The sequence below is a fragment of the Ochlerotatus camptorhynchus genome, unplaced genomic scaffold (assembly GCF_037179485.1).
Source record: "Ochlerotatus camptorhynchus isolate MF236.1 unplaced genomic scaffold, CSIRO-AGI_Acam_v1.1 ptg000367l, whole genome shotgun sequence".
In the NCBI taxonomy this organism is placed as follows: Eukaryota; Metazoa; Arthropoda; class Insecta; order Diptera; family Culicidae; genus Ochlerotatus; species Ochlerotatus camptorhynchus.
The window spans coordinates 6135004-6158641 of record NW_027040855.1 but is presented as its reverse complement, the minus strand read 5'-3'; the positions used below and the strand labels follow the sequence as shown (position 1 = coordinate 6158641).

General features: G+C 38.6%; 1 protein-coding gene across 3 annotated transcripts in view; it reads right to left on the bottom strand.

The window, feature by feature from the left end:
• Positions 1–23638, bottom strand: part of Mondo (mondo) — a 226825-nt gene that overhangs the window by 18933 nt on the left and 184254 nt on the right. For all 3 annotated transcript variants that reach the window (XM_065232292.1, XM_065232291.1, XM_065232293.1), the window contains 6 exons: positions 11293–11425; positions 11055–11228; positions 10521–10992; positions 9425–10449; positions 8794–9368; positions 8564–8691 (listed from right to left, as the gene is read on the bottom strand). In XM_065232292.1, coding sequence (XP_065088364.1) covers positions 8564–8691; positions 8794–9368; positions 9425–10449; positions 10521–10992; positions 11055–11228; positions 11293–11425 — 2507 coding nt within the window. The remainder of the gene's footprint in view (positions 1–8563; positions 8692–8793; positions 9369–9424; positions 10450–10520; positions 10993–11054; positions 11229–11292; positions 11426–23638) is intronic.

Below are 23638 nucleotides of genomic sequence, written 5' to 3'. Positions count from 1 at the left end.
CGACGGATTGAACCCACTGGCAACTGAAACTTTGATCGGCAAGTGATCACTACCGTGGGGATCTTGGATCACATTCCATGTGCAATCCAACGATAATGAGTTAGAGCAAAGTGTGAGGTCTAATCTACTTCCATTCGAGGATGGGCCAGCCAAACGTGTTACTTCTCCATTGTTAAGAATTGTCATATTAAAGCTGTCGCAGAGGTCATATATCAAAGTAGAACGGTTGTCATCATGCAGTTCCCCCCAGCCTGTACCGTGGGAATTCAAATCTCCCATAATCAACCGTGGAGCAGGAAGTACCGAACAGATATCTGAAAGTTGTTTGCGATTAACAACGGCTCTAGGAGGAATATAAACAGAAGCAATACAAAGGCTCTTACCTTTAATAATAGCCTGACATGCAACAACTTCAATACCTGGAAATTGTGGAAGATTCACTCTATAGAAGGAATGGCACTTTTTGATCCCCAAAAGTACCCCTCCTCCACGCGAATCCTCCCGATCCAGTCGAATAATGTTAAAATCATAAAAAGGAAGATCGATTTCTGAAGAGAGCCAAGTTTCACAAACAGCAAATGCATCACAATCATTATTGTGAATTAAAAACTTAAAAGAATCTAATTTAGGAATGAGACTTCGACAATTCCACTGTAGAACAGTGATCAAATCCCCGACCTCGTTTGGAAAATTATCCATCGAAGGAAATGATTGCTGCAATGAGGGGCCACTTCAATGTCAATTGCTTCAAGAGGGTCTTCACAGAAGGAAGCATTGCCAGAACAATGCTTTTGAGAGGATCAGAAATATTGAGGTACTTGAGAATATCGTCCACAATTTTATCAAATGAGAACAACCCGGATGAAGAAGGGGCTTCTGTTCTTAAAAATGGGCCATCAGGGGTTTTTGATGTCCCCGGGAGAGATGGAAAGTTCTGGTTATAGTCAGTTCTGCGGAAACCAGGAGGAGTTGAAACTTCCTTTTTTCCATCACTCCTTGATTTGGGCAAGCTGATTTGGGGTTCCTTATCTGCAACTTTCCGCGAACGGATGCGTTTTCGTTTCCGTGCAGAACCTTCCGGAAAACTGAAAGAAACTCCCTCCTCAGCCAAGTCAGAGTCAGACTCGTCATCAGACAAAACAGCAAAGGGATTTTTGTCGTTGGTTGATGGTGTGGCTGTTTTTAGCATTGCTGCAAAAGACTGCCTGGAACGCTCCTTAAGAGAGCGTTCTAGTTTCTCCCCGCGTTGTTTGTACGCCGGGCACGATGAGAGACCATGAGGAGTTCCCTTACAGTACACGCATTTTGGTGCAGTGACTGTGCAGGCGCCATCCTCGTGCTTCTCCCCGCATTTAGAACAGCGTGCCTTGCTGCCACAGTGAGAGGCCGTATGTCCCAACTGTTTGCAGTTTTGGCAGTTCATGACCCGAGGAACAAACAAACGCGCAGGTAGCCGAAGTTTTCCCAACTCGATGTAGTGAGGAAGGGCTGAACCAGAAAAGGTCACTCGAAACGAGTCTGTGGGGGTAAAGCTCTTTTTACCCTCGCTGAAAGATACTGAGTTCAGCTTCTGGACTTCCAGTATCTCAACCGTGGGAAGCAAGGGGTTTTTGAAACGGCCAACCGCTTGCTTCGCCAAGATCTCGGGGGTCAGACTCGCTTCGGTGACCACACCTTCGATCTCCACATTACGAGCTGGGATGTACACTCTATACTCGAGTGTAAAGAGCTGGGAGGCAGCAATCTCGTTAGCTTGTTTCAGGTTAGAGACGACAACGCGAAGTTTATTGTACCTCACCTTCGAGATTTCGGTCACGGCCGAGAACCGCTTCGTCAGATCATTAGTAATTTGCATTACATTCAAAGGTTTCTTTTTGGGCTGAAAGTAAACAACCCATGGGCCAGTCGAGTCTTCTGGGTAGGCTCGCGATCGGGGGCTTATCTGTCCCTGCCCATTACCAGACTGAGATGACGAACCAGGGATGACATCATCTGATTTCTGGGATGACAGACGTTTTCGACCCTTCTTGCTATCGCGTGGCAAAGTGGTGTCATCTTCCGACAAAACGTCCATTTCGTCTTCCGACAAAATGTCCATTTTGCCGTACTAGTGGGAGCGAAAAACGCTCTACCACTGCAACGATAATCAAAATTACTCGGACACAATACACGAGAAAAAAAAATACAAACACAGAAACACAAACTTAAAATTTAACTGATGGGAGAAAGAAAGAAACAAGAAACAAAAACTTATCTGATAATCCTATACTACTATCACCGAGCGTTTACACAGCAGCAGCGGAGCGACGCGCAGCTTTGATGATCTTCGATCCGCGTGTGCGCGGTCTTCGTTGGTGTGTGCTTGTATGAAGCTCGGCACTCAGCTGAACACACGAGATGGATGAGCGGTTTGAATGTGGAGGCAGATGCTGACACTCGATGACGATGATCCGTGTACACAGGTATGCGTGACCACGCACCGATGGTGCGCAAAATGGTTGGCGAATTGGCAATCGCAAAAACAATTTTCCTTCCGATGATGCCGAAAACACACTTTCTTCTCAGAAAAAAACTCACTTTTTGATAAATTTATCGGGAATTATGCCAGGAATCACTAAGCGAGAAAAAACTGATTATTTACGTCAGATAATAGCGAGAAAACTTCCAAATTAACGGAGCGCGAAACAAGTCGACTGTTCTTCTTGCTAGGACGCAGTGAAGACAAAAAAAAAATGTTCGGGCGTAATTCCACCCTCACAAAGTTTGCGAACGAAGAACCAAGGCGGAACAACAAACCAAAAATCCCGAGGGTGTGTATTCACGGTGTATCACCAGTGTTGGCAGTTCAAAGGGTGGAAGATCCGGGGGGTAACAACACGTAAGAAATTATCAAGGCGTATGATATTTTCTTCTCAATTTCACGGCAAAAAAATAACCTTTTCGGTGTTTTATGTGATGCACTAATATAGATAAAACTATTAACTATATGTCAAGTTGATAAAATCATTCAGAAGATGGAAATTCGTGACATAGGATTTATTTTTAGGTCATCAAAATTCGGAAGCGATTTTCTCGATATGATTATTTTGGAATTCCGCCTTTTTCAAATGTTAGTCCAGAAGGGCATGTTTCAGGTAAAAGCTAAAAAAAGTGCATAAAGATGCAGTTTAATCAAGTTGGTGTCTTCAGACAAATTTCGATTTGAAAAAAGGCACTTCTGATGAAGGGGTTGTCCATAAATAAAAACGCTAAGGAAAAAAAAAACATAGAATTTCTAATTTTTTTCTATGTGGTTTAGGAAAATAAAATATTCCACAAAGTTATAGATCTCATAATTTCCATAAACTTTGTTGAAGACACTAATAGTCTTAATCGTCGTTTACATTGGGATAAGAGGACTTTTGTAAGGAAAGTCCCTTAAAGGCCAATAAAGTCAAAGCCACTCAATATGGCCACCATTGCACTGGAGTCACTCAAAAGTAACAGTATGTTAACTGTCAAATATATGGTTTGCACAAGTGTTGGTGAATTTGTATTATAAATAAAGTGACCGAAAAATTTGCTGTGCTGGAATTTGTGATGACTGTCAACTAGCCACTAATATTGGATTTACGGCTATTTGAAAATTCACTCTTGATATTAAAAACCCTGCTGCCAAATTACATTTTGTTTTCTCCACCCATCTCAGACTCTGAATATTATATATATCTAAAGTTCACTGTAGTTTATAACTATTTGCACAGAAGTCGGACCAATTTGCGGTCTTTAACAAAGTTGTTCTGTATGGTTTGCCAATCGAAGTCTCAGGTATGGGCAAAATTGAAAAAAAGTGTGAATTTAAGACAGGTAAAAGTAAGTGATTGAAAAGTTGTTCTATTTCGTCGTATAACCGGGCACCCAGAGGTGGCAACAGCACATTTTTTGAAAAACCATCGTCCAGAGCGAAACAAAACAGCCAGCACACGGGCGGCCGTTTATAACTACATTCCAAGCGAACAGCGGAGATAGAGAATAAATAAAATCTCGCAGCCTGATTTTTCCAAACAGTTTATTGTAATGAAATTTTAGCTGCAGGCTTGCGTGTGACAGTAAATTACCAACTTCCTTATTTACGCATAATTTTAACATCAATGCTTATGAGTGGTCAGTCTTCATTCTTATCTTTTAATTCCATGCAATAAACATCAAATAAATGCAGTAATTAGCCAGAAATCAGCAAATTCTACACGACATAAATTTATGTCGCGCGCGCCGCCGGTCTTGTCTGCTTCTTTGTGCGAAAATGTTCTGTCGCTGGCAGAAAACAGTTTAGAAATGTCATGACATTTTTACTGCTTGCCAGTTTGTTTTTGTGTGTCGTCAAAATGGTTACCGCAAAAAGTATCAAATGTTAAGGAAAAATGTTAAACTCCAGGACTCGTGCCACCACTGCGGGCACCTCTATATGTACTGATTCATCTTTTAACATAACTATACTTGTTTAATAAATCTACGCCTACGACAGGGTCTAAATGTTCCGGAAAGCCCAAACTCATTAATTTAAAAACTAATGCCTGATACCCGCTAGGTATTTACCGAAATCTATTACATTGAATATATTACATTTGAATGGTGTGGCAAATTGGGAACATTTTGCGGCAAATTAGGAACATACACTCCTGATCATAAGCTTGAGGTCATCCCATAGAAAACATGCAAAGGTTTTTTGTTGAGATTTCTACCATTTTCCGTCTGATTTTATTTATCTTTAGGTCTTTTGAAAGGTATTGGGCGGAACTCACTTCGTAGGTGTTTGGCTCAGGATATTTTTCAAGTTAATAAATCAAATGGCTAGTTAACTCATCAATCAAAGGTTTGGGGTCCCTCCATAGCATGGTGTTTCACTGTTGTAAATTTAGTGAAATTTTAGTATAAAAATGATGAGCCACGTACCAGACATCTATTGAAAGGCAAATGTAAGAGAAATGAACGAAACCTTTACAGGTTTTGTTTTTAGGATGCATTCAAACTTTTGAGCGATACATACATCGTACCCCAAACTTTTGATCGATGACTTGAATTTGAATAACTATTTTATTTATTTAAGATGAATTCTACATTATTCTACCAAACTTTCACGAACGTTCCTTATTGTGTATAGAATAAGGGTCCTACTACCACTCTCATTTCAAAATTTGTCCAACTCACTTATGAGAAAATCAGTCATAAATATTCAGTGTGAATTTTGGAAAATGTTGTGACTTTAGTGGAAGTTTTAGTATACAACATTTGCAAAATATACTGAGTCGTTCGATACCTTTCAAAAGGCCTAAAAGAACTAAAATTTGACATAGTTGAAGATGCTAATTTCAAATAACAGACTAAAGTGGTAATTTTTATACGATAGATGAGGATAGATGATCACCGATACATATCGTCGGTACTTGAGCGGTCGGTGATCATCTTTCAAAAGCCAGTGGCGTGGGGGGGGGGACACACCCCTCACCATCCCTCTCCAAAGGGGGAGTTTGGTAAAGAGAGATGATAAAACCGATTTGTAGCTTTCTAAAGTTGTCCTAGCTCGCTTTCTACTCTCTGCATGCAATTTTCACACTGCCGTACTCTAAACGGAACTATCAATTCTATACTTTCATCTCCTAATGTATCGTATAAAAATTACCACTTTAGTCTGTTGGCTTCACGCAGAAGTAATACTAAACATATAGTCAAAGTAAAATTTGACGGAAAATAAAAGAGAAGTCAACAAAAAACATACGCATTTTTTATGGGGTTATCCCAAACTTATGATCGGGAGTGTAGGAAAATCAATGCGTCATTACGACGTACGGTGTTAAAAATATGTTTTCCCAGCAGTTTTTAAAAATATTTCACCCAGTTTTATATTTTACCCTATTTTTAGATATTTCAGATAGTGACATGAAAAATTTCAAAGAAATTCATCAACTGTTGATTCATTTAATGAACATTTAATTTTATATTTCCCTAACTGCGTCAAATGTGGTGCCTCCACGGTATTATGTGCTGCGCGGAATTAGGGCAGGTCACGGTATAATTAAAAAATGGCAGGACTGTTACAAGATTTTCTAAATTTGTTCCGCGAAATCCGCGATTTCTCAAAATAAATCCGCGACTTCAAATACTAATCCGCGACAAATAAAAAAACAGTTAGCGGCGCCGATGGTGTAGTGGTGGATTGCCTCTCACCCCAGCTGAGCTGGGTTCAATCCCGGCCGGCGCCGCCGGGATGTTCTGAGGCATAACATCTCTGATAACGCCTTCCTTCGCGTCGGTAGCACTGGTGCTCAGCACGGAAAACAAGATCGACGGAAAACAAATCAAAAAAAAAAAAAAAAAAAAAAAAAAAAAAAAAAAAAAAAAAAAAAAACAGTTGCTTAAAAATACCAAATGTATTACTAATACATGGCATTTCAAGCTTATTGCTTATAGCATATTAGATTTTTGCTTGATCTTAACTTAGTGTTCTTTGAAGCACTTCCACATTTTAATTGAGAGCTTTCTATGCCTGCCCAAGGAAGTTGAGAAATAGTATGACTGAGCTAAGGAAATATCATTTGCACCCTTAAAAAAAATAACAACCATGTATCATCTTCTTGTATGTTCTTGGTAGTATACATTCTGAGTAAGTAGTGAACATAATAAAACACCCTTCCATTATAAAATTATATTAAATAAAACCGGCCTAAATTTTCGGAAACAATTTTTTACAAATTTACTGCATTTTCATTTGAAATGCATATTTTCTTGAAAATAAACCTTTACGTCCCTGACAAATTTTGCTGCCCTAAATTTTGTCATTAATTTGGCTCTAGTTTTCTTAATTTTTAACAAATTTAAACCAAACACCCTACAAATAGTCGAAAAATTATCATATTTTCATTAGTCACACTTGTTGGTCAAGTCAGACTAACGGTTCTGGATTTACACGGTTATTCCTGGGGTCTGTCCAATGGTTAGTGAGACCTTTCATGATATTTTTTTTATTTCTAATATGAACATAGCTTTTTTCGTTGTGACTTTCTCGATCATGCACGTCTTATTACCATGTATACCAGAAATTCTAGGTTCTCCAGATCGTCCAGGATGGATATCAGTTGATTTGTTCTACCGGTTCAACCAAGACTGCAATAATGTCTGTAGTATTGAAATATGTCCAATCAGATTCAAAGTGTCTATTTCGATGATGCATGACCTATTTACGAGTATTCCAAATGTTCTAGGTTCTCCAAATAATCCTGGAGTTCAGATAATTTGTTCTACTAGAACAACCATGCCTGGGACGATGTTTGTAGTATTAAACTATATCAAAACAGATTCACAGTGCCATGCACGAACTATTGCCATGTTCTAGGTACTCCAAATCGTCCTGGAGTTCAGATGATTTATTTTACTAGATCAACCATCACGGATAATGTATGTAGTATTGAAATAGATCCAAAGAGATTCATAGATCGATTCGGAAATCCTATAACATCTGGCATACACGGAAATAGGTTGGCAAGATCCACATAGACACTGCAAATCTTTTTGGACATATTTCGATACTACAGATATTAAATTAGTCTCGGGTGTTCTAGTAGAACAAATAATCTGATTTACATAATGATTTCAGAACCTATAACATTTGGACATATTTCGATACTACAGACATTATTGCAGTTGGGAATAAAACAAAATTCATGAAAATGTCTAACATTGGACAAGACCCCAAAGAATTTCCGTGTGAATCCGGTGTGACTTATGTAACGGTGATAATTTCTCGATTATTTGCAGGGTGTTTGGATTGAAAAAATTGAGAAAACTAGAGCCAAATGAAGAACGAAATTGATGACAGCAAAATAATACGGGACGCAAAGGTTAAAATGAATTCCGCAATTTTTATGATAGCACATCAGTCTCTTCGGGATTTTCGTGACATCATTTAAAGTTTCCACGATTATTGTAACAGCCCTGCAATAGTGAAAGCACCATAAGTTAAACAGTTTTTTTTTTTTTTTTTTTTTTTTTTTTTTTTTTCGGCCATAACTGGCCGTTTGGATTACCCTAGACTAAGAAAGCCATAAAAATAAACCTCCCTACATACCAGCCGAACAACCTATTAAAATAGTGTCGAATTATGGGCAGTTTGATGATTTATCTCTATATTCTCCTTATAGCCTTTTATAGCAGAACCATGTTCCTAACCGTTGATACAAAGAATAAATATGCTAATACAACGGTGATTTCGCGATATTATCGTAATCTTAATTTTCTTCGTCATTAAAAAAACCAGATTCAGACTTAAAAAATGCCATGAGAACGCAACAAAACTGGTACTGTTGCTTGGGTGTGAAATTGAAAAGGATAATACACCAACCTTTTTTTACGCGGGTACATATTTTTCATTATTTGTAGTGATGTTAGAAATTTTTTTGCAGGTACCATATTATACACCAGTTGGTATAAATGTATAAATCTCATTGCTTCATCCCGTTTGACAGAGGAAAAAAAAAGAAGTCACACACTACTGTACACAGGGATCATATATGTATAAGTTCCAACTTACCTCAACGAATTATTCAGCGCATCAATCTCCCGACGGAGGGCATCCATCTTCTCGTTGGTGGCGGACCGTTCCGAGCGCAACTGTTTGATGTACTCTGCACCCTTCTGCAGCATTGCGGCCTTGCTCAGCTGTAACAAAGATAACAAAAGCAAAAAACTTGGGTTGAAACCAGTTCTACCTTAGGCACACAAGCATCTGTGCCCTTAGCCGGTTTGATTTCGAGCCCCCACCTTGGCGTTTGGATTCTGTTGCAGCTGAGGAATGAGCGAATGCAGCATGTCGAAGCCGTTCTTGATGTTGTAGCGCCGTTTCTGTTCGGCATGAATGTGTCCCGTCCGTCGCTGGCTGTCGGATCGACCTTGTTGTTGCTGGTGGAATTTATTGCCAACTCCGCCAGAACTTGAACCGCATCCGCCGCCACTGGATTCGCCTAGGCCGGAAGCATTGCCAACGGGCGACATAGGTGTGTCACTGTCAAGCATTGAATCGGGAGATAGACTCTGTAGCGGTATGGAAATACCACTGTAGGAAGCAGATGAGGCGAACGATAGCACGGAACTTTGAGCTGGTGTGTTACTCCGGGGTTGTTGCAGCTGAGCGTTCGGTTGAGATTGGTTCAGCTGCAACTGAGAGGAAGTTGGTGATATTGGACTACCTAGCGGGGGTTGTTGGTAGTGCGAATGTTGCTGCTGCTGCTGTTGCTGTTGAGCAATTTGTTGGTGAGATTGTTGCTGGGACGTTTGTAAGTTACTTATGGCACTGGACGTTGTAGTCTGTTGCTTAACGTTAAATAAGGTACTCGTATCTGTAATAGATGGTATGATTTACTTGAAAAAGATAATTATAAATGCAAACACTTACTGTTAGTAGTTAGTAACTGCGCCAACAGCGCGCTATTTCCCATGTTCAACACTGGTTCACTAGAAGCTGCATGAAGCCCAGGATTCATGCTTGCTCCACCTATAGCTACCGCCAAACTGCTACTATTTCCAAGCTGCTTCATGACCATTGAGTTACTACGAGTTCTTAACTTTGGATTTGGTTTGGCTTGGTACCGAGGAACAGCAAAGTTTTCAACCTCCTTCGGTGGCAGCGGGAAGGTAGCATTGATAGGTAGACTGTTTGAGCGGAACATTTCTTTGGTTGGGTGTGGTGGTAGTCGTTTATGTTGCGATTGAGATGAAGATTGATGTTGCTGCTGCAGCTGGAGATCTTGTAACTGCTGTTGGGATTGCTCTATGGAAGGTTGCTGATTCGAACCTACATTTTGCTGTTGATGGCCATGGGGAGGAGACGAATGTCGCATACTACGGCCTGTATTTCCATACGGTAATGTATTCTGTGAGGGAATTTTGTATGGTTGCGGTTGATGACTGTGGTAGGATTTGTAGCTTGAGGTTTGAGTATGAAAGGATCCCTTGAATGCATCCTGATGGTGCTGTTGAAGAAGGGCTCCCTGTGGGGAGTTTTGTGATTGCATCATCGGAGGATAGTTTTGTGCTGTTGGCATCGAAATTGAGCGTGGTTGAGGTTTCTGATTAGTCCCTTGGTTGTGTACCGGAAGTGACTGGCTATGTGTGAGGAGCTTCGAGCTCATACTCTGCATTAGCAGGTTCGGATTGCTGCCCCCCGAAACGGCACTGTTGGTTAGATTCATTGGGTTTCCAGTGGAGCTCGTGGTTTGCGGTTGTAAGTTGTAGTTCAATAAATTCTGGTTGGGAGGCGTTCCGGACATTTGGATGATTCCGCTTGGTTGGATATGATAGGCAGAAGACTGGTAGGAATTGTTGAGAATATTTTGATTCAAGTGCGGCTGTGAGACAAGATTATACGCCATTGTTTGATGTGTTGTCGGTGGGCATTTATCGTAATTGTGAGGCTCACGTCTAGGAGGAGCAAGGGGAAAGAACGACCGTTACTAACTGTATAGCGATAGAAATAACGTGACAAAACTTACCCTAATATTCTGGGGAAGGAACGGGAAAACCTTGGTTTACTGTCTTTGTTGACCTCGTCACTGGATGCTGTATTTTCACTATTATCAGATGCTATAGGAACGTTTGCAGTTACAATTGCTGGCTGCTGTCCGAGCTGTGCAGATAGGTACGACCCTATCACGTTACTCAATTGCTGTTGCTGTTGTTGAGCGGATGTAACTGTCGCTGATGATGAAGCGGATGATGTGTCGGCGAGACTTTGAGCAAAAATCTTTGCAGAGTATTGAATTGTGCTTGGTGCTAAAGATGACTGCTGCTGCTGCTGCTGCTGCTGTTGGTTGATGCTTAAGGAAGTCCCAGGGCCAGTGATCACAGAATTACTGCTATTACCCGTCCTAGCGGATATCAGCTGCGACGAAGTTTGCTGAGTGGTGCTTTCGGTTGAATCGTTAATCTCTTGAATGTTGCTACCACTATTCATTTGATTGAAACCTAAATTTAGTTTTGAACGTATAAAACAGGTACCACGATAAAAATGTAAACCGCTTCCATACCTCCGGGGTAGTTATAGTCGATCGCTTTCAGGATATCCTCGGATCCTTCTTCAGGTACAGGTGCCAACCGTGGAAAATTTAGGAAGTCCAAATCCAGGTCCATTAAATCCTCAAAGTTAGGCTGCAGCGGTCCGAGGCTTGGCTGAATGAAATCCGATCTACCCGCTCCACGCGCTGAAACGGACACACACGGAATAGGAAATCATAACTTTTATGGAACATTCATGTAGGCACTTACCTATTTCTCTAGAATCTGGAAACGGATACTTTGACAGTGTGGAAAGTAGGGTATCAGTAGACATACTATCGGCAATCATAAACAGTGGTTCACTGCTGTGGGGTGACCATTCGAAAAAGTCTAGCTCGCTAGTCTGCAATAAATTGAATAGCAATGAATTAGTTTGGAACCATTTTAAATTTACGATTAAAGAGAGTGTCCTTTTTCTGTGCAAATATCCATCGAGTAAAATTATTGAATAGCCGTCGCTGTGTAGTGTGATTGCCACTTGCACAATCCGTGGTAAGGGGTGATGGATATATTATGTAACGCTATAAGGGGGGAGGAGGGTTTATGATTTTGTGACAGGCAATGCATTAGGTATAGGAAAAGCGTGACGAAAGGGGGGAGGGAGTTTGTTTTTCCTCAATTTAGCGTGAGATAATAAATGGATCACCCCTAACAAAGTGCAACACCGTCACCCAAAAGGTAATTCGTAAGCATTTGGAAATAACCCTTGGTGTAATCGTAATGCAATTTCGGTTGCTTGAGTACATAAGTGTCTATATTTGTTTTGTTTACGAGAATACGAAGAAGCACCGGTGAGTAACAATAGCATAATTTGGCCGTTATGTATCAACTGTAACGTTACTGTGAGCTCTGTTAATTATCCGTAATGAGTCCATGAACGAATAACGCACGTATTTTACGGTGAATGTTTTCCAACCAACCTTCCATTCGACATCCGTCTATTGTGCTATTAGTGTAAACTGGAAATGTGCACCTCGCTACCCGAGCAAAGCTGGAGATCAAATTGAAATTGAAATTTGCTGTTATGATGTAACTTATTTTGAATATTCCAATTGATCTCATTTTGATTGAATTGACGCTTAACACAATAAAAATAGGAGCAAAATTTTATACTGTTGAAGTAAACGGAAAACTAATCCTGCTTTAAATTAAATCAATTTGATTACTGATTTTGCATTGCAACTGTTTAACTGAATACGGGTCTGGAGTAAGTGATAAGTGTTCATGTTTTTTTACGCCGAAAGACTTGTTAACCGACTTTGCTCGGGTACTTGCATAACTAAATTTCTGAAAATTGTCTTTTCATTGTAACGTACTTAGCTGAATGCGCATTTTTGCTGGATGAAACCTGGATTGCATTGGCACTCCAAGTACCGGTGGACTTCATTGCCCTGCTACTTTATGCGATGTGTTCGTTAGCGTCGAGACGGTCAACGAAATGTGTCGGTTAGATGTGGACATGAGTGGAAAAGTCAATTTTTCGTTTACGAAAGTACACCTTGAATAAAAATCATGGAATCGTGGCAAAATAAAAGTAATGTTTGCACTACGTTGCACCGGGCACCAGCAAAGGCAACAAAAGTCATAGAAACGTGAACTCTGTTCTGAAAATCATGATCTTGTTCTGGTAAACGTGATTAAAGTTCATGAGTTGTGCTTAATATCGTGAACCTGCTCTCGAAAACGGGAACATGGTTCATGGACGGTAAAACGTCAACATTAAAATAATTTTCAATGTTTTGATTGGATTGTACAGCATGAGAGTGGAAGGCAACTAAAAGGACAGAAGACTTGGCTGGAATAACCGAACAATGCAGGTTTCATCCATACCCCAAATTGGAAGCAGGTATCTGTCCAGCAGATGGAGTGGACGCACTTTCAGCTCATCAATTCAACGGATCTGGTTCGTGGTATCACGAAGTCATGATTTAATTTTGTATTTTGCTTATCGTTACGAAATCGCTAGTCGAGCTGAACAGGCGTGAACTAAGATTTATTCGATCATGAAAAGCGAATATTCATTGATCATAAAATTATGACTTTCTGATAGCGAAATTGACAGATTTCATGTGTCAAACACAAACTTTACAAAATCTTCTTGTAACTTGCAAGTGCATAATATCACCATAACATCTAATGATTTCATGGGGTCTCCCTTAGCTCAGTCGGTAAAGGCGCAGCTATAAATCAAGATCATGCTGGAGGTGGTTGGGTTCGATTCCCGGTCCGGTCATGGAATTTTTCCGGTTGGAAAATTTCTCGACTACCCTGGGCATATATGATTGTACTTGGCACACAATTATGGTACAGGCATCGAAAGCTCTCAACCAATAACTGTGGAAGTGCATCAAGAACATTAAGTTGAGAGCACGCAATAAGCTAATATGCGATAAACAATTAGCTTGAAAGACGAAGCAGAAGAAGAAGAAAATTTCAAAATTCCGAAACACATTTTTTACAGTAAACGAATGGTCGCAACCCTGCTTTAAACTGATCGTCAATCATTTGTATAAAGTAACAGGTTCTATGAGATAGTCATCAGTTTTAAGCGTACCATGTAATCACTTAAGAGAAAAAATGTAATCTAGTTGTGAACACTTTACCATTCTACACGGGACGATGGACTTGCCACAGCTGCTTACCAACCTAGTTGGCAAAACTAACATTTTCGGCTACACTGCATTAAGTTATGATGCCAAAAGTGTTCAATTTTGTTTAGTAAGCGAAGTCAGAAAACTTTGCTATGCCGTGACAAGCCATCAACAGATTTGGAATGTCATATTATTCTGATCAGAACAGCAAAACAGCCGTCATCAGCTTCATGTTGGTCAGCTACGTGTACTTTCTCCATGATATTTTCATAGTGATGAACAATTTGTATCAATCTCATGAGTACTTAAAGTTATTTAATCGTATACTCGTAGTGAACAAAACTATGCATACGCACTTGTTCTATCGGCCGAGTATCGCGCATATCCTCTTCGAAGTTAAAACGAGACAACTGCTTGTGGTAGTACTATACGTTGGTTTAAACACTTTGACGGTCGTGATTAGAGGAATTCTATTCAACACATGGGATCTGTTAAAATTCTCTATCGCATACAGTATTGTCATGGTAACTTGCAATATGTACTATATACTGTCTTTAACAGTTGCAACAGTGATTGGGAATAAGTTCAGTTTTCTTAATCAGCTGATTGCGAACAGTACTTCAAGTGCTTGTAGCCACTGTTCGGAAGTTGAATTATGTGAAATTCTTACAACTAGCTTCCGTTGTCTGGATCAGCTGTACGACATTTTAACACTCTACTACAATAGTTTTGGAATCTGTTATATGGTTTCAACGCTAACGGTTTTCTGTGAGACTACTCTTCAAGCTTTTTTCCTGTGCGACAGACTGATGATGCCGGAAATTGTTAACAATAGTAACATGAATAATACATTGTACCATGCATTCGATGCTGTATGGACAATCTGTCAATGGATTACCTTCGTCTACATGGTAGCTGAATTCAACAATTTAAAGAAAAAGGTTTGTATATAGGGTAGGTGTACCAGTTATGACTATACGTTTATATTATGGTGCGTTCCAATTATGGTCTATGGGAATTCTATAGACCATAATTAGAACACACCAGTGGCGTCACGTAACCTCACTTTTTACCTGTGCACCAACTTTTCAAATCCAGATTTAATGCTATGTTAATACTCGAATTCGTCGTAAAATGCACATAAACTTCTAGTTTGCTTGATATCCATCCATTTCAAGCAACATATTGATAATTGATTATATTTTGAGAATTGGTTTACATGTAGATTGAGGTTAAGGCGCGTCACTGGAACACACCATAATAGAAGGGCTGGTAGTGGGTATGTGATGTAATAGTAGTGACTTTAGTGACTAAAATAACGAGAATAGTGACCAAATAGTGACTTTTAAACAATAAAAAAAGTGACCAATATTGACATTTATTTATTGGAAAGATTGATTCCAATCTTCGGTTGACTTCGATTGCCACTTCGAGAAACTATAATTTTACAAACCATCCCATAAATGTGCTATCGAAGGCAAGAGCACGGTCCAATTCTAATCTCCTTTTCCTACTTCGATTTTTTTTTTAAACACACAATTTACTAAGTTGATATTAGATGCACACCATGAATTGGTGATTATACCCCGTTCATATTACAGACTGTATAACGTAATATAGGCTGCCTTGCAATGAGCACTCATACATAGGATTTCCAATGAAAACTAGATGTATGAGTTCTCATTGCAAGACAGCGTATATCACGTGATATACGCTGTAATGTGAACGGGGTATTAGATCGCAAAATTAAGGCACATTTCAAAGCCACGGATTTAGATAATTTTTTACAATTTTAGGACATTTTTAAAGATTTAGGATATATATGAAGCGATGCGTCGGGAAGAACAGCAGTCTAGAATTAAATTTACATAAATCTAAGTTAGCCATGAGTATTTTAATAAAAATATCCTTCTCTTCTTTGTAGTCTATAGCTATAACGGACTGGTTGTCTTTTTACTTTGCCCCATTCCTGTTAAGAAAATAGTCTTCTGTACCACCTCATAGTAACAAAGAAAAAAAATTAAACGTTTAAGTGATGCCAATTTGAGGATCATCGAAAAGTCCGATAAAATTTAAGTGAAAATCATTTGATTTCTATGTGAATCACTTAAATGTAATCTCTCCCCCAAAACACGTAATATCTACGTGCCTTTTCAGGTGAATTTTACGTTACTTTTTGTTGCAGTGTAGACTAGGTAAATGTAGAATAGCCAGAATATTGGGTTTGGGTTTTTTCGTCTATGAAAATTTTGAGATTTAAAAAAAAAAATCAAAATATTAGTGATTACGTCAACGTTTCCATCTGTTCGCAACTCTTCTTGTCAGACATAACACACTGAATTAAATCTTTTACAAATTTATTACAAAATCAAGCTGTGATTTGATGTGAGTTTTAAAGCCAAATTCTTTACTCTCAAGTTGAGAGTCTCAACATCGATCGAAAAGAGGGACTTTAATGACTAAATTTTAAAGAATAGAGACTGCGCCGAACGGAGTGCACCGCTCATTGTGTGGATCGCTTTCTCACAGATTAGTTGGAAAACAGTGTGCCAAGTAAATGGGAAGTAAATGGGAGAACCACATACTCTTTGTCGAGTTTTGTGAGATGCATGCATAAAGTTGCTCTGAGGTGTTTTCCACCCCTGGTTTTGGCTCTGACTAGGGGGTATATTATTTAATAAGGTAAATGCACGATAACCTTTGTTCAGAAAATTTCAAAAACTCAAATTTTACGCTTGACTATTCGCCTATGAGTTTTCTGGTTCAACAATTCGTTGCTTTATATTTTAGTGTTATTCATTGTCATTAGTGTCGTTTTTGTATCAGTGGATGGATTACTAACAAAACAAGCACAAGAATGCTATCAATTCACGTTAGAGTGGTTTTTAAGAGTTTTAGGCTGAAATGAATTGTTGGCGTTGCGAGTGTGAGTGCGTGAAAATGCATGAGAAACTCAAGCGTGAGATTTGTTTGCCAGATTCACATGCGAGTTTATTCTTTCCGGAGGGCTCAATGAATGCGACTTGAGAATGATTTTTCGAACACTGACGATACCATTCTTATGTTAACCACAATCCACATGACATATGTATATTATTCGTTTATTTGTTGTGTGTGTGTGTGTGTGTGTGTGTGTGTGTGTGTGTGTGTGTGTGTGTGTGTGTGTGTGTGTGTGTGTGTGTGTGTGTGTGTGTGTGTGTGTGTATGAATAACCCTCGTTTTTTGTATTCATCATTGTATTCCAATGTCCCAAATTCCTCATGTTCCAACAAACAACCACTTCGTTAGATTAGTGCTTGAGTACAAAGAGTCAACTTGACAGTCCAGCTATCATGTCTATTGTAGAAACGTTAGTCTTGCTCTATGCAATGCATTCAGGCGAATTATATTTACGCTACGATCACATGGTAGCAGTGTGTTCTCAAGTGTACTTATTGAAACACGTCAATCGCTAAAAAAAACATTGGTTTTTATGAAGAGAAAAAAAATGGTGGATTTAGAAGATCTGCTTTCCATGCTCAGCAAATTGAGCAATTTTTTTGGAATAACATCACTGCAGTACGAAGTTACTTGTAAAAAGTTTGTGTTTTCTAACAGCCGAATCAGAAGAATTATTTTCCTAGTGAATTTGTTAGTGTGTGTGGTTGGAGCATTTAGGTGGATTCTTCAAATATACTTAAATGGGCATTCTTTATTGTCGAAGTCAAGCACTACACTTGTTGCGTTTTACTTTCTGAATAGTTTAATGTATTATATTAACCATTTGCAAATCATCATCGTAGGACAAATACAGGGAAACATTATTTTGGAAATTTTCAACCAATTGTTAACTATTGAGCGGGATTTCAAAAGTAATTTTAATTATAGAGAAAATTACAGCAAATTTATAAACAAGCTCAGCCTACAAATTGTTGCCATCTTAGCGTTCTTCTTGCTGCTACTCAATGGTATGTACCTTCTGGTGGATATATATAGCACCACAAGTTATCGTTTTGCTTGGCTTCAATTATTCAACTTGATGATAGTAGCATATTCTGTTTACAACATTGAAATGGCATTTGTTCTACAATTGACGATTAATTTTTACAAATTTATAAATCACACAATGACCGAATGCCTAGCAAATGAGTGTTGTGAAATGCTTTGTGAGTGTTTCATAGTTCATGGTAAGCTTCGGTGTTTGATCGAACGTGTAAATCGATGGTTCGGGTTGGTCTGCATTACAATGATTCTCACGATATCGTGTGAGTTCATCATGCAAGGATTCTACGTGTACGAGAATTTCGAACAAGAAAGCATATTAAAAAACGAGATTGCTATGTCGCTGTACAGTGCCACAAACTTTCTATGGTTAACTGCAATGGTTTACGAACTATACGTTGTCATTGCAATGTTCATGGCGGTGCATCAAGAGGTAAGAATCAAAACCCCGTAGGGGACAATTTTATTAAGGATCCAGAATAAAAGCAACCGGTAGTAGGGTATCCGGAAAAAAATAACCATACAATTACCATAACATAAAATACAATTACCAGCAAATCTATTGCCAACAATCGATCTTATTGTGTGTATATAGTACACAAAATTTTAACATATTGCTATTACAATAGATACAATAGATGTACAATACGTCCTATATAGTGCTCTCTATTGTATGGTAACAATACATTTCATTATGCCTTTATGTTTTTTTACGGGTTGAGCGTTACATCATCGTAATCTCCAATTTCCGTTCTATCGAGCAGAAAATATCGATATTATTGATTTCACCGTGCACAAATCAATAATACGCTTGTTTCGATGCTTTAGCTCATAAGATAAAAAAAAACCTATACGAGTGCGTTGTATGAATAGTTACACTCATTGACACTCAAAACAAAAGAAGCGCTCCAAGCAAATCTATTTGTTCTGGCTTCATTCGTAATACGAAGAAAAACCTAGAAAATCCAGTGATGTTTCAATGCGTTAGGACCGGTTATTTCCATGGTTTCCCGGTTCGCTGACTACCCTGATTCGTATTTAAGCCACAAGTATTGTACCAATAATTCCAGCCTTACTCTGAAAAGCTGGATCTTTTCACGATGCCCTTGGCTGACTCCAGCCATTCTACCCCCTGAAATAAAACTAGAGTGGAAGCGTCCCGAGACTGATACCAGTGTTTAGCACACCGCTGAAAGAAGCAAGTTCGTATACGTGAGTCCACCTCGATAAACTTCCCGTTACTAGGTTAAACATCACCCGGCGACTCGAACGAAGCTATCCTTCTTCATGCCTCAAGGGAGCATCCATTAAGTACCGTAAAACGAAGTAACATTGATAGTTTTTTTTAAAGTATATTCTAAATAATATTTACAGCACTGAATGTTTTTCAAATTTTATATTTTACAAAAAAGGACTGAGGATCCAAGTGTCAGTTCGTCAGTAATATGTATAAAGGAAATTAAAGCATCTGTACTATTTTTTTTTAGTTTTGTGACCGAACTTAAGTTTTTTTGATTTGGGGTTACTTTGATAATGCTCGATGAATATAGAAAAATATGGTTGAAACTCAAACAAATTTGGTTCTTTGAATATGAAACTTTGAATGAGTATATAATCAGAAAACATCATAAGCAATAAGAATACCACATTGAATTTGTGATGGCTATATCGGAAATACATTTCATAAGTGATGGTTTGAGTGCTTTTTTAAACAGGCGAAAAACACGAAAATGGTTTTTTAATATGTTTGTCAAATATGTAACACATACTACTTAAAAACTATATACAATATCAACGGAAATACCCTAAGCTACAATATGGAACCAATGTTTCTAATTTGGAAAAAAAAGCGCAACGAGTAAATTTAATCTTTACATTTTTTATATTTTACAAATACAAGTACATACAAAGTTACCCGCATTATCAAAGATACCCCGTTTTACGGTATTTAACGCTCAGGCAGGGACAGGGTGGGTTTACAAATGAGTGACAAGCAATGCATTAGGTATATGAAAAACGGGGGGGGGGGGGGTAATTTTCCCTAAATTTTACGTGACGTACTTAATGCATGCTGCCCAAGATACCGCAGACTGACAGAGTTACGGAAGCTAATGCGTCGTTGGAATGCCTCGGAAGTTCGATTACCAAGATGAACAAAGGAATCATACAACAATACAACAATCCTAGAATAACTCATGTTATTATATTTGGTAGAAGTATTTTGCTCTCCCTTCAATAAATTCCGCTGTATGGGGAACGTGGGTTAATACATGCCCTCTAAGGAAATGAACGATTTGAACTACTTATTGGTCCAAAATGTATTCTTCTTCTTCTTCTTCTTCTTCTTCTTATTCTTGCTTATTGCATATCGCTCTCAACTTAGTGTTCTAGATGCACTCCACAGTTGGTAATTGAGAGCTGTCGATGCCTGTGTAATTCTGTATAATATGTATATATAGTATAATTGTGTGGCAAGTACAATCATACCCTAATGCCCAGGGAAGTCGAGAAAGTTTCCAACTCGAAAAAATCCTAGACCGGACCGGGAATCGAACCCAACCACGTTCAGCATGGCCTTGCTTTGTAGCAAAAATATATATCCAATTTTAGTGTATCATTTAGTCTAATGAATCTTCTTGATGTTACCGGAAACATCTTATGAAGATATGCCTTTATCACCGGGAAAATCATTAAAAAAAAATCTGCTCATACTTTCATTTTTATATTACGCGCCTACCCACTTGGATGTCACTCAATGTTAAAAAGCTGGCATGCATGTTCACTGAGGCAAAAGAACGAAAGCATTCCATAAGAAACACTTATGAATTTTAGCCACAATAAATCGGTATTAGCTTCAACAATAATATGAATAATAATGTCGACAAAAAAATAAATAGGAGCAGACGGGAACCGAATCATGGACGTTGAGATTACGGGGCCCGTGTTTTGACCACTCGTCTTTCAACGCTTGGGAAAATGATATTGTTAAAGGCATGTTACCCGAAAATCATTAATAAGTCACGAGCCTAATGAAATTTTTAAGTCTATTTGCTTCAGTTTGGAGTGGTCCGAGCATTCTTTATGGTGGTAGTATACATTTAGGTAGTAGTTAATACGCATTTAGAAGGTCCCACTTTTAATAACTCCTGTTTTACGTGACTCCTAAAAGCCATTCAAAATCCAACAGCTGTTGAGGTGCTACCAAACGACGCGGCACATAATACCCCACGCTCAGCTCAGAATTGTATTCATCAAAAACGCTAATTTGTGATCGAAAATCATTCTGTTTTCCTCACCGATCATGAAGCTGGCAACGCAGCAAGTTGATTTGTATATAATTTATAGTGAATTTTCTTATTTTAACCTATGAAAACTGAACGAATAAACCTTACATTGAAATGCTCTAAAATAGATTTTTTTAGAGCAAAACTGGTAAATTTTAAACTTGGAATCGCACCACAACCTTCTATACTACCTACACAACAAAAATAAATTTTAATATTCCATCCAAAAGGATGCACATCAATCATGTCGAAAATCTCATGTTATTTTTATGGCCACATCAATAAATAAATGCAGTAAAAGCAGTGTAATGTCAGTATAACTGTATTAATGATAATGTTGTCCTTTTTGGCAAATAATATTAAACCATATTTTCGACACGATTGAAGTGCATCAACTTTGAAGTGATCTTAAAATCATTTTTTTGCTGTGCTTGATGCAGTAAAAAGTTGATCAAAATGTCTTTACGCGAAATTTCATAGTGGCGCGATTTACACCATTTCCCCCTATACTATTTTCTTCCCTTTCGTACGATGATTGACGTGGCTTCCACTGGAAGATTTTGGGATATGACGTACTAATTCATAGTTGAAACGATTCCAGCAGCATATTCCAAGAAACCATGGATCTATGCGGAACGACGAATTACATTTTCCGTTACACAAATTTGTTTTGTCAAACATCAATAACGTACGATAGCCGTAGAGACATGTACGTTCCGAGAAAGTTTCCCTACGTGAGGATTTTAATCTTCTGGGCATGCATAATATTCGTTGCATCGAGTTACGTGATAATCGGAGGACATTTTCTCCGACAGTTTACCATAATGGAATTTGTGATTCGCGTGCTGGGTGCCTTGGCTTTTGTGACTGTGAATATTTTCTCGATTTTGAACGGAATAGATAACAATACTACAATGCTGGAAGTGATTAATCACGTGCTGAAGATTGAGAAGGATCTGAGCTCACGGTTTAACCATCAGTTCGGCTATGACAATCTGAACAGGTGTATTCATAGTGCTATTGGTTTTGCAATATTTTTCTATTGTGTAGTAGTAACTGGACTGTTTGTAATGAACAATATACTGGTAAACGATTACTCCATGACTGTACCATATGTGTTCTTTTCGATACTGACGGTCCCAGTAATCGGGCAAAGTGTTCCATTTATTACAATACTGTGGTTGATTCGGCGCCAGTTGATGTTTTTGAGAAGAACTATTGAGTGCAGTCTGGAAAACCAATGTTGTTATGAAAATGTTTTAATATGCCTAGATTTTCTGAGCCGGTTCAATCCATTGGTATCGCTTGTTTCTAAATGCTTCGGACGATCACTCATAATGATTGCACTGTTTAGCCTAGTGATGGGTAGTTTACACTTCTATAGCTTGCTTGCTTACGTGAGTAATGATGTTGGAAGATCTCTGGCGGATCACTTATACATCATTTCTACAATGATGTGGTTGCTGTCGATACAAATGCAGTTCGTGTTGGAGGTCATTGCCGTTCAATGCACTACCGATCAGGTAAACAATTGTGAATCAGGGGGTTTAAAGGAGTAAATAAAACAATGGCGTAATAACTAATTAGCGGTCAACTAATGTACGAAGAGATGAACCAGCCTTTGACTGAAAGTCTCGCTAATAAAGATAACCTAACCTCACTTATATACAAAACTAGTAGGGTAGGTGCACCAGTTATGGCTATAGGTTCCTATTATTGTGTTTTCCAATTATGCCCTATGGAATTCCCATATGTAATAGAAGCGTATTGCCATAACTGGTATACCTACCCTACGTTTTTAGTGACATTGATTAATAATATATAGCAGACATGCAATCAGGGTTACTTCAATTTATTTTGCATAAAAAATGTATGTTATGGTGTTATGGAATCATAAGGTTGTAAGGAATGTGTTGTACACATAAAATCTGTAAATTTTGCTTGCAAAGAGTCACAATCATCTTCATAAAACCGCTCATTGCGTTAGTCGTGTCTGGCAGGTTTTATGTGTCAAACACAAACTTTACAACTTCTTCTTTTACCTTACAAATACAAAATAAAATCATAATACATATCTTATGGTTCCATCATCCCATAACACCTTTTGTTGTTGCATTCCGTCTCGCACGCTGAGCCGGTCAATTCGCATCGGTCTCGTTGTAGTGTATTTGAGTTTTTGAGTTTTTCCCCACGCGAGGGTTTTTTCTCGCCAAAGTTAGTTGGCATAGTGTTAAGACAACTAGTGCGCGAGTGAGGAAGCCGTTAGTCATATTCCGAGCGCATTGATTACGGTCCAGCTTTATCTCATCATCATCGCACCATCACATCATCCCATTGATAGCAACAACGAAAGCACGTTAAATTGCCTACCGAGGCGACCGAGGCATACCAGCTGCAAGGTTAGCGCCCCAACAGCCGTTTGGGCAAACAATAGCATCGCACCAGTCATCTGCCGCCTCAGTGCAATAGGTATATCGTGTCGTTTTGTTTTCACCAGTATCGCATCTCCCCACATGGTCCAATATTAGATTAGGTTGGGTCATAATTAGGGTGATCCAAAATTTTGTAAATAGTATATATCTATAATTTTTTCTCGTACTATTTATAAGTAGAGTATAGTTAGGGTGATCCATTTTTTTTAGCATATATATATATATATTTTTTTTCTTGGTTTTTTTTCTTTCCTTCGTATTACTCTTT